Source organism: Xiphophorus hellerii, chromosome 11 (genome assembly GCF_003331165.1).
Source record: "Xiphophorus hellerii strain 12219 chromosome 11, Xiphophorus_hellerii-4.1, whole genome shotgun sequence".
NCBI classification, from domain to species: domain Eukaryota; kingdom Metazoa; phylum Chordata; class Actinopteri; order Cyprinodontiformes; family Poeciliidae; genus Xiphophorus; species Xiphophorus hellerii.
This window is the reverse complement of record NC_045682.1, coordinates 20421088-20439186: the sequence shown is the minus strand read 5'-3', so window position 1 is coordinate 20439186 and position 18099 is coordinate 20421088. Positions and strand designations below refer to the sequence as shown.

The 18099-nt window shown below is 39.4% G+C and overlaps 2 protein-coding genes across 2 annotated transcripts in view; both read right to left on the bottom strand.

The window, feature by feature from the left end:
* uvrag (UV radiation resistance associated gene) overlaps positions 1-2931 on the bottom strand; it is a 110295-nt gene extending 107364 nt beyond the window's left edge. Inside the window, exon 1 of the mRNA XM_032576413.1 lies at positions 2602-2931. Within this exon, the coding sequence (XP_032432304.1) occupies positions 2602-2706 (105 nt within the window). The 5' untranslated portion in view covers positions 2707-2931. The remainder of the gene's footprint in view (positions 1-2601) is intronic.
* A 1328-nt stretch (positions 2932-4259) lies between these two features.
* dgat2 (diacylglycerol O-acyltransferase 2) lies at positions 4260-16440 on the bottom strand. The gene is made up of 8 exons (XM_032576414.1): positions 16107-16440; positions 13501-13629; positions 13316-13423; positions 11846-11916; positions 9146-9350; positions 8642-8816; positions 7296-7480; positions 4260-6390 (listed from the first exon to the last, which is right to left on the bottom strand). The coding sequence occupies exons 1-8, from the start codon at positions 16144-16146 to the stop codon at positions 6236-6238; spliced, it is 1068 nt and encodes a 355-aa protein (XP_032432305.1). The 5' UTR covers positions 16147-16440; the 3' UTR covers positions 4260-6235.
* Positions 16441-18099: the final 1659 nt, after the last annotated feature.

The following is an 18099-nucleotide window of genomic DNA, read 5'->3' as shown; positions in this document are numbered from 1 at the left end:
CTGGATTGACACTATCCTTGTTGTTATACACGGTGGTGGTAGCACCATGCTCTGGTCCCGTTTCCCTGCAATAACAACGGGAGGATGTGAATGTTTTAGGTAGGACACTGATTTCAAGCTAGAGCTGGAAAATATGGACAAAAATAAAATATATCACAATATTTCTTTTCTGAATTTAACAGTTTTGATAATCATTCCAAAATGGTTTCAAATGAAAACTATAGTTTCAATACTGACTTAACTACTTGCAATAAGTAATACAACATTAACTATAGCTCAATAATTGTTGGATTTTAGGGATGAATAATGAAACTTTCTTAACCAGCAAAATATTAAAGTGCTGATCCAGTTTGCAGTGCTCTTTAAGAGTGCCAATATGTTGGAGTACAACCAGAAAATAATTAAAGTTCACACGACTGGCTGCAATCTCTTCTCCATTTTAGAAAAATGCTGAATAATGCTGGCCTCATTTTTGGTCTTGCTTATTGCGTTTTGTCATTGCGTTCGATGTTGTGGAGATTTTCTGGTTTTCTGATAATCATCGAAAGTGTTTCATTTCCCAGCACTTCACCAGACAAACAGCAAAATAAATTGTGACAGTCGCCACATAAAATGTATTTAGAATGTTCTTTCAAGAGGCTGCCAGAAATATTGTAGCTTTCTAAAAAAAAATTTAAAAAAGTAAAATCTTTTCCAGAGAAATGACTAATGTAAGCAAAAACTTCCAAGAAGAGAACACAAAACGTCCAACTAATATCTTGCAAGTTTCAAAGTTTTTCCAGTCTAGCACTGTTAGGCTGAAACCGTTAACCTTTGTTCTTGATTTATCACTGTTTACACATTTCTGACTTGTTGGAGGCTCTTCCCTTGGTTAACGCTGGTGAACCTCTTTATGTTTCTAGCCTAGAGTAAATGTGGTTTGCTGATTGAGCAGGACGGTCCAAACAAATCGACCGTGCTGTGCGTCAATTCAATTTAGACAAACTGATAGAAACAGCATAATGCTTTTTATTGTATAAACGTGTTCATGAGGTCAAAAGCTGTCATGGACTGCATGTTCACATGACAACACATACAGGCAACATATGGAACAATCTTGTCACAGTTGTGGGTCATTGTAATATTCTGAATCCGTCACGTTATAAGGCTATAAGGCTAGTAAATATTTTATGCATGTTTGGAGAATTATCCCCCCTGCTTCTGGACGCTGTGCAGCTGGAAACATTTTTACTTCAATTTTTTTTTACTTTCTGACAGTTGCTATGATGCATTAAATGTTGTTGTTACAAGTGGGGGCAGCTGATTAGCATCTCCAGAGATCAAATAAACACTAGAACTACAAACTCAAAGCCCAGAGGATTTGTAAAAGGAGGCTGCATGGATGCAGAGAAGCACCAAAAAGCAGAGAGAGAGGGAAGGAATAATTTTAAACCATCTCTTAGATCAAAACTGATGGGTAAGTGTTGTACTTAGGCTTGTCACGATAAACAATAAATGAACACTTTACTTTCCCTTTGGGGTAAATAAAAGTTCTTCTGAATCTATTTGACGTTCTTTGAAGGAGGATTCCCATTTAAGCATATTAAAGCTTATCTGATTTCTAAAAAATAAAATGCATCGAAACATAGTGTGTTGGTGAAAGTGTTTGTAGACCATTGTACATGTATCTCAAAAGAATCCAACTCATATCTACATAAAGAATGTTGACATGCAAAAAGATATTGAAAAGTCCAAACGTGTCAGTCACATTACCATGATACGTTGATTGATATTTAAGAGGCCTGATTATAGGAAAATTGAGTGAAAGAAACACCTTTAGGGTTGATGAATTTAGACTGTAATCAGATAGAGGGAAGTGGTTTAACAAAGTAAAAAAAAAAAAAAAACAGAACCAGTTTGCCCTTGAATCTTACTGTTTGTTTCGAGCCAAAGTGAAGTCATCTGCAGGGAGTACTGAGCACGCTTCAAGTAATGGCTTACATTAACACAATGACGCACTGTTGTTTTTAGAGGCTCTGGCAGAATGAATGAATGGATGAATGAATGGATGAATGAATGAGAAGAGTATGATTTTATTTTATTTTTTACAAATTTCCCGATTTAAATTAGCAGCAAAGTTCAAATAAGGCCTGAAGTTGAGAAAAATTGTAATAAAATTGCAGTGCAAACAATACAATGACATACCCTGCTACTTTCCCCCCCCTCAGCTGAGTGACCTGTCACATGCAGATAAGCATAACGTCAAGTTCTGTCACATTTTCAGAAGCACAGATGCTTGGGACATGAATTCTACGTATTTTACGGTAAAGACGCCCCTAAATGGAGCAGCAAGAGGCCCATTTTAATATTTCAAATGCAGGTGGAGAGGATTAAAAGACACCGGTGTCTCCGAAGAGGTCAGTTTATTTCCTGTAAGCTAGCTGAAGTAAGCTAGCTGTGGCTAGCTCACTAGCTCACAGTCACTCTGACAGGCCTGGTTTCCTCTGGCAGCTGTTGTAAAACTACAGCAGAACACAAACACATGACTCCGTCCAAGTTCTGCTCAGTCCACCGACCTTCCGCTGGTGCCGAAGAGTATATTCAGGGGGAGTTTGCGTTTACCTGCTGGGATGTGAGCTCCACATGCAGGGCTCGAGAGGATGAAGCTCCAGAGTTGGTGACAGAGGCGGCGGGGATAGCAAGAGCCCGACCGGTGATGGAGTTCATCCTCCTGTCGGCATCTAGCGAGTCTTCTTCTCATTCAACAAAACGCTCCATCCTTAGCATTTCAAAACAAAAGTTCACCAAGTTGCGGGCAACCACGACAGACACGCAGTTATGAACGTTCATGTGCGTAAAGCTTTCCGACAGCTGTCAGTCCAGCAGCGGGACGTAAACAAAGTACGGGCTATTCTGCTACATTTGCTTCGGAAGTCCGTCTTTGAATTGGAAGTACGTCACTGCCGTTCGTGATTGGCTTAAAGCGGCATCTGTCAAGCAAGGGCGGGGCTTATTCCTGGCAAGGTGCGTTTCTATTGGCTGAAGGAGCTGCCTATCAACCAGGAAGCGCCTAGCTCGGTGGAAATCTGTCAAATCTGCGAAATATGAGGAAGTTGTATGAGCAGCGTGACATGCAGGTGACAGAAAAACGCTGGGCTTCATAGTTTTTCTATCAGAAAATCACTGAATTCGAACACAATATTACAAGAGCATGTGGAATATAGAACATATTTTTACATATGTAAAAATGTATAAGTTTTCACATATTTTCAGCATTCTTTAGATAAATACAACTATGATGGAATTGAGGATATAAAGAACGTACAATAAAATCTATTTTATCTGAAAGATATTAAGTAAAAAAAAAAGTTGCAGTTTTACAGTAAAAAGGCTGAATAGACAATTTTATATTTTATGAAATTTTGAATATGACTATGCAATTTTATACAATGTTATTTTTTTCTGTTAAATGTTACACTAAAAAAGTGTAGTTTGTATCAACATATAAATAAGAAAGTCAAATACTCTACGGGAAGTCACTTACATAATACCATTCAACTGCCAGGGGGCGACACCACCACATTGCATCTTTTTACAAATAAGCAGAGGACTTTGTATTATATGGATTTTAGCTGACCTATTGATTTTTTTATTTTATTTTGTTATGCATTCTTGCACAAAGGCAATAAAGGAATTCTGATTCCGATTCGTTTGTTTCAGTAAGCATGCATATGAAAACAGACTTGTTTTTGGTGGTAAAACGGAAGTTAAGTACTTTTTGCCAAACAAATGCTGTGATTTAAACATCTATACTTTTTCCCAAAAGTTATTTCTATTCATCTTTTTCACACTTCTGTATTGTTGCAACCACAAAATGTAACGTATTTTATTGGGGGCTAATTTCTCATACAAATTTGATAAAAATCTTTTTTAAAACACTCTTCACTGCCATTACAGCTGCAAGCCTTCTGGTGACATCTCCACCAGCTTTGCACAACTAAAGACTGAAATCTTTATACACTAAAGTTTGTAGCCGTGATGTGACCAAATATTGAAAAGTTGAAATGGTATGAATACTTTTGCACCAAGGCATGTAGATTCTGGGCAACCAGTGTTGGTTCCTTCTCATTGAGCAACTTTTGACATGTCAATGGGATACTCTTAATTATCCAAAAATGTCTGAGTCTCAGTTACATACAGGATGTTCAACAGTGCAACTGAAACAGGCAGAAAATGTTTTTTTTTTTGTTTTTTTTTTTAAAAAGGCAAGGACAACCAAGTCTCTTGAAAACATACAAAAATTTAATTTAAATAATGAAAGACAGAATGTTCATCATAAAGGCATCTCCTGTTTTTTTTATTGCTCTGAGATTTATCACAAGGATTTTCCTACTCTTAGGAAGTCACAGTGTTGAGACAAGAGGAAACTGCTCTTCAAGCTTACCGACTACCGTCATTCAGAAGTTGCAGACTTACTGAATCAGATGATTCCCTGTTCTGTCTAGGAAGGATCTAGAAATGCCTGCAAATACCAAATAACTTAAAGGGATAGTTCCACATATTTGAAGTAAGGTTCTGTTCAAAGCTTGTAAGAAATCAATCTCGTCCACAAACTTTATTTTGCATAAATCCAGACTAGTTGTCAATGCTAAAGCTAGCAACTAGCTAGCAAGGGGCAAAAACCAAAACATACTTCTGCTTTCTTAAATCAACTCCTACCTACCGCAAAAGAAAGCAGCAATTTCCTTGAACGCAGTTTCATGTCCTCTTGAACCATCATTATGCTTGCACTGGGCAATTATGTACAGTACATCTGATTTTTATTTACACAGGAAATTCAGGTAGGAAGCAGAGTGCCATCAGTGATCTTCGTTACTGTGAATTAAGCACATCAAATGTTGCACACAGGACAATCATTGGTGGCACACCATCTCCAGCCTCCATTTCCTGTGTAAGTAATCATCTACTTCAAAGTAAATAACCCCCCAAAGCAAACATGACAGTGGTTTAAAGGTTCATGGAAATAAAGTTGGTGTGTTTTTAAGACTGAAGTTCTTTTAAGACAAAAGTATGCTTTGGTATTGGTCTCCAAGATCAACAAATACACTAAAGGATGTACCAAAAATTAAATATTTCAGGCAATTCAGGTTATTGACTCCTTTGGAAAGATTCAACAGAACCTCACTTCAAATAAGTACTGAACTCAAAGATGTACCAAGAGTCAAGTTAATACCAACTTACTTATTTTCATTGATCACACCTAAGCTACAGTTCTGAGACACACGACATACTGGAACCATCGGGTGTCAGGCATTCAGTTCTCCAACTGACCCCAACTTTCTAACTTCTGCTCTAAACTTTAAGAAAGAAAGTTGAGGACAGAACATTTTCAGTTTTCATTGCATAGATGAGTGCCACCTTTCTCAAATCAAAACCTGGAATGAGAGAAACAAGAACGTAAAGCAAAGCAGCAGGAAGATCTCTTTCCAAGCAGAATCTGATTATCAAAGGCATTTTTTCTAAGACAATCTCCAGAGGATAATCGGTATTCCAAAAAAAAAAGTGCGTGAGAAATATTCTTGAAAGGACAAGTCAAACAGGCTTTAATCCCTTCAGCTGAATACAATTAATACTTTATGGCAATGACAATTACAAGCACATGTGTACTGTCCATCAACCATGTCAATCCAGCCTGTAGAAAATGTACACTTTCTGTGTACATCTAATCAATGCATTCAAAAGGGTTGAGGGGACAAAACACATCTTTGGCTCAATTAACATTTGGGCTTGTTGACCCATTATTAAAGTGGTGCTTTCCACTTGCATTGTTTGTGCATTTAGCATGTTATATGGTTCTAAAGCGTACAAGAAGTAGTATATTAATGCATAGGTAATGGAAGACGTTGGCAGGTTTTCCAGACTACTTTACAGCTCCATCTAGTGGAGGTTACCCCCCTCTGCACTGATGAGACAGTGCACATCAGAAATCTTTTTCCAAAAAGGCACAGCTTTTGATGTGGTATTTGGTGTAACTTTGTCCAGAAAAAAAAAAGAAAAGAAAAGTTCTGCAGTGAGGCCTCTGTTTTTGAAATCAGACTTATTTTCCTGAGCTCAAGCTACAGCTGTGCAAGTGTACAGTATGAAAACCGTTTGTTTTCCACCAGACGTCAACATGTGTACGGTTTCGCTGTCCAGACATAAACCAGACCGCTGAGGCAGGGCAAGGAGGGAAGTTCAGCAGGAGCTCCTCGTCCTCTCACTGGATGTGCAGGATGTCGCTCTCTTTCAGACCAAAGCGGGTCTTGTACTTGTCAAAAAGGCACAGGAGAGACCTGACGTACATTCCATGGTACAGCTCCACCATCTCTTCTGTTGGGTCTTCAATTTTAGGCACTGTGATCGGCTCCCCAACTGTAACAAGGAGGAAAGAAACATTGTTAAAGAAATCTTGACGAGGGTCTAAAAAACTTAAGTGGTGTGGAAATTCTAATTTCAGCAGTACAGGAACGATTATCCAGGGCCGGATTTTCAAGTGTGTGGGCCTCTGGGCTGATGCCAGTTTTGGTGCCCCATCCACTATCTAATAAATAGTCCTATACATCAGCGAGTATGAACCGATCTATAATAGATTTAATATGTCCCCTGGCCAGTTGCTCCATGTTCTCAAAAAATAAAATTTTAAAAAGTACTATAACATAATAATTTGCAAATACTTGAGTATCGTTTATGTTCATAAAAATCTCAAAATATTTATGCAACTCACCTGATATGAACCTGTGAGTTTTACATAGTATAAAAATATATTGGAACTAAAAATTCATGGGGCACCAAAAAGTAAAAAAAGTCTGGCACAGCCAGAATGACAACAGAACAGCAAAATTCATACACTAGAATGGCCTAGTCAAACACCATATTAGGTCCAGTTAAAAGAAAATCAGAGGCAAAACTTGAACATTAATGTTCAGACTCTCTCCACACAACATGAGCTTCAGGCATTTTTGTCATTCGTTTCTAGAAATGCAAAGCTGGTAGAGACAAACTCCAACAAACTTTTAATGAAACTTTGTTGTGTTAAACATTGTTTCAGGGGGTTGAGCGCAAATGTACGGCACATTTTTCAGATTTCTTTTATTGCAGAACTTTTGAACACCATGCATAATTTTCCTTCAGCTTTACACTTGTGGGCCATTTTGCATTGGTCTATCATATAATAGCCAACGTTCGTAGCTGCAATGTGATAAAATATCAAAAAGTTCAAAGTGGTGTGAAGTAGGGTATCTAAGTGCATAACCAAAATCTAATGCAAACAAACTTGCCTATTGTGGTGATGGGATTGCAGAAGGGCACGATGCCCCAGGCGCTGCCGTAGAAAAGGCACGGGGCAAAACCCAACATCTTCTGTAACCTTTTCTGCAGAGCTCTCCAGCAGGTCCCCTCCTCAAAGATCACCTGCTTGTAGGCGTCGTTCTCCCCAAACGAGTACACAGGAACAAGGTCGGACCTAAGCGTTCACAAAGATAGTGTTGTCACTCAACCAATTCTTGAAGACAAATCGGAAACCACAAAGAGAGGAACGAAAGAAATATTTAGTCTCGAGTGGTGTCTAGTGAATGCTGGTTTTGAAACTCCTTTAATAAACGTTTCTTTCCCACCGATCGCCATCTGTTCCACCCAACCATCCAGTTAGTTTTACAGCCTACATTATTAGTATTTATGCTTTTATTGTTATACAACCAGTCTATCAGAAAATGACCTGGCACCGACAACAATCATCACACCAGATGGCTCCCTGAAAGACGTGGAAAACGTGTGAATTTTAATACGTCTTAACTTAACCAAGATGCCTGCTTTTGTTTAACAACAACCAAAAGAAACACATTCAAAAGAAGGTGGGTTATACTTTTGTTTACAGCTTACTAGTTGCCTAAAGTCAGTTTAGGTTGCACAAGAACACTGTTGGCACCAGCAGTCCATTCTGGAGAAACATTTGAGTTTTTGTTCTGGCGAGGCATAAGAACTATGCAAGGAGATTGCACAAAAGGGAAACGTTCAGGATTGACATTTTGTTGGAGTATTTTAAACCTTTTCATTTTATCTGAGACAACATTTTTATTATTTTTACGAAAACAACGTCCTCAACCCATTTTATAAGCATTTAACTAGTTCTACAAAGTGCGTTCCAACACCCTGAACTCAACACTCCTGGCTTATGTGGGTTACAATGCTAACCTAATTGCTATGAATGGAGGTCTTCATAACTGCATGTCTTTTTCCAGCAAGTTCTAAGCTTCTTAGAAAAAGAAGTGATAGGATAATCCTGCCATGTTTGGGCTAGAGATACAAACCAAAATTACTTAGCCGTGCGGTTAATAATGGCGCTTAATGTATTGCCGGGCGCAGGTCGGTTAACTCAGTTTGACCTTTCAGAAATGGTAGTCCATGCCACGAGGTGCTCAACAGCACGGCACATTCATAAAAGATTTGGTAGCGGCTCTCTCTCTCTGGGCCTTTCTAAGGTTAATCATCCTGGATTTATTCAGTCCTGTGGTTCACTGCAGAGACATTTTCATAAGGGATTTGGCTGAGGCTCGTATTTTGAGACCTTGAAGTTGGTGCAGGTGAGTAGGCGTGTTCGTGTCCGGGTAATACGCTGGAAGCTCACCCTTTCTGCAGGGCCAGCTTTACAAAGCCTTTGCGGTTCTTCAGGGTGACAGAATTCATGCCGGGCGCACTGTGCAGAGACTCTGCTGCTCCTCCGACAACGATGACCACAGCGTTCCCCGTCCCGTTGCAGGAGAGCAGGTAGTCTATGGAGTGCCTGTTCACTGGGCAGATACCTGCAATGGGGAAGAGATCAGACAATTTTTATTGTGTCTTGACATGGACAAGAGGGTTCACGTTAAAGATATGCAATAACAGAACTGTGGGAGATCCCTTTTCATCAAAACATGCCTAATGCCCTGAAGTAACCCCAGTGTCTCGAAGGTATCAATGAGCAAAGCCAATAGAACAAAGAGCCCCCTCAGAGCGCTTTGAGCTCTATGAAAATCAGTAAAATCAGCAGATCGAAGTAAACAGAGACAGTTAAAGCTGGACAACAGGACGAGGGTCAGCTCTCAGACAAATACACTTATCAACATCGTCAAACACGACTCCAGCGACTCACCCCCAGACATCAGGTAGTCTCGAAGGACAGGCAAGCGGAAGTTTCCTGCCAGGGTCGCCAGGGATGGCTTGATCCCAGGAAATTTCTTGGAGAATCCCGTCGCCTCCGTCCCGAAGTTGCAGAAAGCACCAAAGCAGAAGATACCATGAGGGTGGTAGCCCAATATGTAGTTCCGGTTCGGGAGCAGATCATGGGTTTTAATGAGCTGCAAGACAAACAGAAAGAATGAGTGAGTCAGTTGATGCCACCCATGTTGTCTAGCTTGTCATGAGAGGTTGACCAGCTAAAGGCTTTTCTTCTGCCTACATCTCCCAGAATGCTGTGTGGTCCTGAATCAGAGTTCAGTGAATATTCTATAAACTGAATATTCTATCAGATGTATTATGTGTTGATATTGATCACATGTTTATCGTGATACATATTGTTATTGATTTATTGTCCAGCCCTAAGTTTACAGTATAATACCATCATAAATAACTGACAGGGTTTCAGTGATTTTCCTCTTTTTTTTATTTTATGTGCTGGAAGGCATTAGACAACAAAACGACACTGACTGATTTGTTATTGTTTTTAGAAATCGTCTTTACTGAGGATCTGGGAACTCTGCCAGGGTTTTACTAAAACTAGGACATCTTTATCAGCTCAAACCAGACAGAGCTCTCCTCTCCCTCCTCAAGCGCGATCATAAAATTACTGACCCAGTGCGCATGGCATGCCTCAGCTCAGACTGGAAACTCTGGACTTTTAACTTTCTGAACTATTTCAAGACCTTTAATTAGTCCTCAAGCTGTAAATATGAACAGCCCTGCCAGAAGGTGTTTGAGCAGCTGTGCACAGTACATGGATTCCTCCTATTGTGTATACAAGGCTTTTATCGTACCAAGACAAAGCTAAAGGTTTCATTAGAAAACGGCGATCACATTTAAAATTGCAAATGTAGCGTCGTGAGTCGATATATCCTGGACAGGAAAAGGGAAGGTGTAGAGAAAAGATTCACTGACTGAAGCAAATGAGTATTAATATCTGAAAAGTTCCTTGGTTCTTTTTGGGGGTGTTAATCTGACACTTTTCAACTGATCCAAATCCAAACTTATTGATGTGTTCACTTCCACACAAACATATTCTCAGACTTTGACTGGTTAGCCTCCAGCTCATAAATAACAGTCGCTTGATCACAATAGATAAAGCTTACTTGCTCTTCAGCCAATTGATTCCTCAGCACATAGCTGTTTTTTTTTTGGGTGGGGGGTTCCTGAGCTAAGTGTGGATTTCAGCTTGGCGTTGACTCATGCGCAACTTACAGTCATATTGATATTTCTAACGCAAGACAAACATGAGGGATGCCCGCTGGATCTGAAATGGGCAAAGACGAGCGGTTGCACAGGACAAACAGCACAAATCAATACGATTCGCAAAGTTCAGCTCCCTCGCATTAATGTAACTGAAAACTTGGTTTTTGTTCGTCAATGGATACCTTGCATTCTCTAATTTATTCAAAAAGGTTTTTTTATTCTTAAATCAATCTTTTTATTTAGGCTGCTGCTTTAGCGATCCCCACATCAAATCCTCTGACTGCATCTCCTACATTCGAGAACGTCTTGTACGGTCTTCCTCCTTCGTGACGATAATCAATATCTCTTCAGTCTCATTTTTCAGAAGAATTCACATACTAGTAAATTACGATCAATTATAAATTATGACAGCCTCTGACCTACTTAAGCTCAATGAACTTTTAAGGATTCTGATCCGGTTCAACTTACTCTGGCAGTCTCCCACAAATTCTTGAAAGAGGGAAATTATCTGAGATTTTTCAATCAAGACCTGCAAAAACACATCGATTAATTTTAAGATTAAAACAGCACTGTGCCATCAGTGGTTGCTTTAGATCAGGCTTTAGGATATCACTGGCACCACATCAGGATATTTTATACATCTGATCCAGTAAACCAGAAACTAAAAGTGCAGTTTTCTATCTCCACAATTGAACCATCACATTAACTGTCACTTTTCAGTTTCAGCAGCTGATGATTCAGAGAAAGCTTATCGACAGCTGACTGTAACCATCATTTAAACACGCTCCAGCCTTCACCTTTGACCCGGCCAGTGACAGCTACTGTACCACCCTGTGCATGCTGCCAGCGTGAGGGTGTTTTTGTGCTAGTTGGTGATCACACCCTGCCCTGGTCAGAAACAGGACTATCAAGCAGAACAAAGGCTCAAACTCCAAGCCAACATAAACCCTCCATCATTTAGATGGGACAAGGGACACCGCTGCAGCAGACGACTGATAAGCCTTATCTGTAGGATAATAGCAGACATGAACACAGCTGCTGAAGTCATACAGTACGGACTCTGTCCGCAGTGTCAGAACAAATAAAGTTTCAACGATTTATTTCTCTTTTGGTTGCATTTTCTCCTGATATTTAAAGTCTGCAGCTGCTTAAATTAGCAGCGGTTAGGGGCGTGCCGTGGTGGCGGAGGGGTTAGCGCGACCCACATTCAGAGGCAACGTGGCATCAACGCGGCTGTCGCGGGTTCGACTCCCGGACCCGACGACGTTTACCGCATGTCTTCCCCCCTCTCCTTCCCCCTTTCCTGTCAGCCTACTTTGAAAAAGGGACACTAGAGCCCACAAAAAGACCCCTTGCGGGGCGATAGAAAAAAAAAAAATCGTTTTTTTTGGACTGTTGACATAATTACCCTGACGGGGAAGTAGTCTCTGAAATACGTCCATACTGTCCAGTTCCTCACCCAAGAAGATCTCCTGCCACCTGGAGAGAAAAATGAGACTTCACTAAACAGAAAGAAATGAAGACCAGCACCAATGATGACTTCCAGTCATGTTGATATTCAAATATTCAAAATACTTTAGATCTGATGGCATCTTGAGCTTTTTCTCACTGTGTGACAGTAAATCAAACCAAACTTTTACCTTCTTAGGTCAGTTAGGATTACCAGAATTATTTCTGTTTACTAAATAAATTTAATTTTTTTCCTCCATGTTCAGAAATGTTTGTATATTTCCCATAAATTATATTTGTATTTGCTGGAATTACCATTTTATATGGGGTTTTAACGTCACAAGCCTCACGCTGCCATATTTTAAGGCCTTTTTACTGCTTTTACTAGTTTTTTTTCTACACAAGGGATGCTAACAAACCTACTCTCACTTGTAAATACATCATAAATGGCTTACTTTATTAAATCACTTTTAAAAAATAGGGCTATTTTACAGGAGATATAAACAGTATCTCACAAATAGGCTTAAATTTTACTGGACAATAAACTGTCCCCGTAAAATTGCAATGTACGATAATATCGATTTGAGACCCTGTAGAAGTAATATAGTGATAATGGCATAATGATGCAAGTTTGCCCTCTGAATAATTAATAAACTTTAATTTTGCGAAAAACTTGTAACACTGGAAGCAGAAGACATTTTAAATATGGAAAATGGGACAATCAAGAAGAATAAATAAAATGGATTATGATGTCTCTGTAAGCAAAACTGCCCTTAATAAAATATATCTCAAAGTGGAAATTATCAAGCTCATCTGTATTTATCTTTTAACTGATTAATTGATTAACCAGAGTCAAGAAAAATGAAGCCAAATGTTATTTTTCTTCTTTACGGTTGAATATTTGGAGGCTGCACGCTGAAAAACTGTTTAATTGAGATCCGAGTGAAAAGAGTTACAATATAAAATGAAGAACTGCTGTATTTATTGTCTTTCAGAGACAAAAAAATGCCTGTATTGTGTTATATTTCTGATGGGAATTGTGCTTCACGGCATCACCGACTTGTTTATAAAACAATATAAAGAAGAGTACAAAATGTATTCCTTTTATAAACGTGCGCAAATAGGAAACCATGCGAGTCGATGGATTGGTATTGATCCATGAAGCCTACCAATGCTGTCAGGAAGTGTACCGTGTCCTGACGATTTTGTGAGGGGAACCATTCAACACACAATGCACTCCTTGTTTCTGTCCGTTGTTACAAAAGAGCTTACCCAACACCGTGGTAACACAGTTAGTCACTGTACTTTTTAATATGACGTTATGATGACAACCCAGCAACGTTCCTGCATGCCCTCACGTAGGTTCGCACTCTGTGACGGAGAAGTAGCAGGTTTCACCATCCTCTCATGCGTACACTTGTTTTCTAACCTTGTTTTGGGGTGTTCCAGTCAACGATGAGCCAGGCGGTATAAAGGGCGGCAATCAGCCAGCAATCGGTGCAGAACATGTAGACCAACAGCAGCGTGCAGGCTATACCTAGATGCAGAGGGGCTTGAAGTTACCAAACATCCATCCTTAAGCTGAGACCAAAGAGCTAACACACAAACACTCACCCATGGCTAAGAAGGAGATGACCCACTGCAGCACAGAGATGACCTGCAGATGCTTTTCCATCCTGGAGCTGCAGGGCCACAGCGCTGACTGAAGATCCTGCAGGGAGGAGAGGATGCTGGAGCCGGTGCCTGGGTGGACACAAAGTACGCAAGATGAGGTCAATATCTGTCTAAACAAAGAGTTAATGATTTCCCAAAAGGCAGTGTCCAGTCGTTTCATTTGAAAGGACCGCTGCCTCGAATGCTCACCACCAGCACTTCTTACCGGCTGCTCCAGACCGTCAAAGGCATCAGCTACTGGGCATGTGAGAACTGAGGACAAAGGGCCACATTAACGGCTACTAAAGCTCGTCACGCTGAGAGCCAATGAAGGAAGAGAACCAGGAATACGCTGCCATCTAATCCCATCTAGGGAAGCTGAAAATAACCTCCCTCCAGGATTCACAGTTAGTAAATACTTGTAAACAAGGATGCTGCAGCTACTTAAGGCTCCCACTGGTTCAATGTGCATCAGAGCTGGAGGCTTGAACTGTACTTCCATTTGTACAGGGAGGGATCTCCTCAGAAAGTTTTCAAAGGAGTATGCAAAGGAGGAAAAATTTACTGTGTCAACAAAAACCAAAAATCCCTCAGAATATCAGGAGTTTTATTATGCTGTTGTGCCAGTGTTTATGAGGTGGTGGGGGCCCACTGTAAAGGACTAAAATAAGTGTAAATAAATAAATAGTTTATTACAGCACACATAGCTCAGACTGCACACAAATGGTTTTATGAACATAATCCTGGAGAAAATGGGGAAATCTATATTTTGGCTCTAGTGTTTGGAGTGGAAATCTATTTACATTCCTGTCCTGAAAGCGTTGCTAAGCAGATATCTGGAAAAAAAAGAAGAAGATGGAATTGCAGACGTGCAACTCTTTGTTATGGGGCTCTCACTGCTGATGAGCACAGGCTAGCAAGACATGCCTTTACATCTGTGTGTGAGCATCTCACCCTGTACCTGATGTGGTGCAAACAGAGCCTAGAAGAAGGTTGAAATATTTATTAAGTTCCTTGAATGTTCCTTGAATGACATCTTTTTACAGCACCATGAATGTCTGACTTTTTATAGAAATAATGATATGTGCCCATATATTCCGTTTGATAACACAGTTTAGATGCAGATGTGGTACATTGTGGTTGTTAAAGGGATAAGTAAAACACAAGCTTGAAAAGATCTGTAAAATTCAAAGCAGGTTCAGCCCATATAATGGTGAATAACAGAAGATATGGTTAAGCTTGGTGCAATTACCAATTGATCAATTAATCGCATGATACTTTAAAAAGAGATCAATCATTTCCATTCTGATGACGGTACTTTTTTGATCATTCATTTTATTTATGTTTCAGGTGTTTCTGTTTTATTTATTATTTATAGTTGTTCTGTTTCATTTGGATATATGTGAAGTATTCTGTACAAAATTTAAGTTTATTAGTCTTTGAGCGGTAAAACTAGCATTATCATGCTACTATTTTTATGTTAGCTCGACTCAAAACGATAGTATTATTACTTATAGCAATCATTTCTGGGACAATTTTAACTTCTTCTGTGCTCATTTTCTTTACCCAACTCATGATTTTAAAGTCAAAATCAAAGTGGGATGAATGGCACTGAGAGGTAGGAGGTGGGGGACCAGATGTGTTGGCTGCAGGTATCAAGAGATACAGTGCAAAACATTAAACAAATTACTGTTTCTGAACTGAAAACATTCTCTGTCAAACCTTTTTTAAGGTTTGAAAGTTCTTGAGATGCCAGAGAAAGGGTCATATAATTTATTGAGTTCCCTCCCCCACTTGTTGCTGCACATGAGCAGTTAACTGGCTGAACAAAGGATTATAGACATTCCCTCCCACTTACAAAATGTCAAATTTGGGATTTTAGAAGGATTTCCAGCTGCAAAAAAAAAAAAAAAGAAAAACAAGGATCACGATGGCACTGAAACGAAAGGGGCACCACCCATCACTCCTATTCTAGAAAACGCTGGCGTGAAATTAGTGCTGGTAAGCTACAAGAACCGATACAGCATGAAGAAAAAAATAGCAAGAGCAAAGTGAGTGAAATACTCGGTTTTTTTATTACTGTTCACATTTTGTATGCCACTTTATGCAAAGATAAATTAACTAAACTCAAATACAGCAAAGCAACACTGAACAGAGGTCTTTATTTGACTTGAGTAATGTTTAACTTTGGGTGACAAGATAAACATTTAGCGCAACAATAAACTTTTTATTTAAAAAAAAACCAATCAGCTCAATTTTGCTCTTTCATATTTACATTCAGCTGCTGCCAATGACTAGTCTTAAAAAACAACAACAACTATGAATGCATGAAAGTTAGAGAATACAAATCAAATTCTCCAAAACTGCACAACTGACAGTTTCATCATAAATATACCAAAAATGCAGCATCTTTGTAAAAATGTTTAGCACATTTACCTTCCAAAATTAAGCATTTGTGAATAAATGCTCGTGTCTTTATCCTAAAAATCCTAACTGGACCATCCCTGATCTCTCTGAGCATTACTTTCGTATCAAAATGCAATAAAAAAAAAAAAATCAAGTCTTACCTTTCAGGACTCCGGAATATGCAGCAAGGATCGTCTTCATGGCTCAGACGTCTCTGTTGTCGCTGGTTGACGCGTTTCAGAACAACTAACCGTGAGGTGTTTGCTGGCTGGCTGGCTGGCTGGCGCTCCGAGTCTACAGCTCCTCTAACATCACTGCGTCCAGCAGCAGCTGACTGAAGAGCCGAGCGGGCATTTACTCGGGGCACAGAGGACGGAGCACAGACGTGTTTCGAGGCTTTTTACCGGTGAGTTTAAGAGCGTCCGCGAGGTGCGGGAACACGCGGAGCCGCGCGTGGCAAAACTTGTTAAAGCAGTGGCCGCGAGACGAGGAGTCTCTGTGTATTTATGAAGGGCGGTCACGTGGGTCAGCTCAGCTGCTGGAGAAAACAGTCCGGCCTCCACCTCTGCATCAGGTGGAGGGAATTCTTAACATGCTGATAAGTTTTGATTTTATATTGTTTTTCTTGATTAGAAACCACAAATGAAAAGAAAAAATGAGTAGAAATCTAAACTTTGTTTCTAATTTCAAGATTTTCTTTAGGCACTATTGGCCTATATTGAGTCTAAAAGGACAGGAAATAGGAAGTAGAGAAGGGGAGTCGAGCCCGGGACAGCTGCTTTGAGGACTATTCACACTGGGGTCCCCAAGTCCAGTCCTCAAGGGGTACCGTCCTGCAACTTTTAGATGCATCTCTGTTCCAAAACGTCTGAATTCCCTCACCAGCATCCAATCAGCTCTGCAATAGGCTGGTAATGAGCAGTTTATTTGATCCAGGTGCGTTTCAACAGAGATGCATCTAAAAGTTGCAGGATGGTAGCCCTTGAGGACTGGACTTGGGGACCCCTGCTAACGTATCAATTAATCTATCTTTATAAAGGACGCAACAGGTAGGGTTCATATTACAAAGAGAAAAGCCAAACTAACAAACGAACGAACCGAAAACGAACCTGCGAAGACATAAATAAGTTAATGGGTTCTAAAACACTACAGCACATTTTGTTCACTGTGTTACAAACAAATGATGACGCCAGTGATTCTACAATCTTCAATTATGCAATTGACACTGATAATCTACACACATCTATATGGTTCCTGAGCTGAGCAGTACATGTGGGTGCAACCATTAATATATATTACAGGCCAATTTTTATTCCCTGTTTTTGTTATTTGTAACAATAAAATAACAATAATAATATAAAAAACATTAAATGTTTACATTTCCAGAATTCCCTATTCAACAGGGCAACATGGATAATAATCTCATTGAAAATAGGTATAAACTACTGTGTTTACTGTCTCTTCTGAGTTGAACCATGTTTTCTGACATGCATCCAGAACACACCGAAACACCTTTGACCTTTCACCGACAACACCTGCTTTTCTCCATTTTTCCTCCAAGACTTTCAGTCAAGTGAAAACGCTTTCTTATTTCAAAGAGACAGCATCCTGATGTATCTCTGCAGAAAGAGTAAACAGTCTTTTTTTATTTCCTGTGATATATTGTTTAAATGCATGTCACTGTATGTCAAAGTCCTTCTCACAATCATAATGGTCGGATTTTATTTTGAACACAGAGCGATGGCATTTCTTAGAATCTATTTTATTTTTTAGTGGCTATCTAACATTTTGTAACTTTACATAACCCATTCTTCTCTGATTGGTTGTTCAGTATCCTGTGATGACTCTGAGCTAACTTAAACGATTTATTTATGTATTTTAATTGTATGCTAAAGTGTGTTTGTGTATTTTTGTTCAAGGTTTTTTTTTCTTTTTGGTTGTTTGCTTGTTTTTACTTTGTTAGATTTTGATTTGCTTGTGTTTGTCCTTTTATTGATGAATCAATGGAAAGCAAATAATGAGTAGGTCTGAGTTTGATAAATAATGCATTTAAATCTCGATTATGTAAATTACTGGTCCTCTAGAAAATCCCTCATATATTTATTAATTTCTGTGCTGATTTTAAATATGTGACCAGGTAGGGATAATTCATTG

Bases quoted from the DNA above. Each gene is read 5' to 3' on its own strand.
- dgat2 (XM_032576414.1), bottom strand. From the start codon at position 16,146: ATGAAGACGATCCTTGCTGCATATTCCGGAGTCCTGAAAG. The intron at 13,630-16,106 runs GTAAGACTTGAT...GTGTCCACCCAG, and splicing joins ATATTCCGGAGTCCTGAAAG to GCACCGGCTCCAGCATCCTC. The intron at 8,817-9,145 runs GTGAGTCGCTGG...TCCCCATTGCAG, and splicing joins AGACTACCTGATGTCTGGGG to GTATCTGCCCAGTGAACAGG.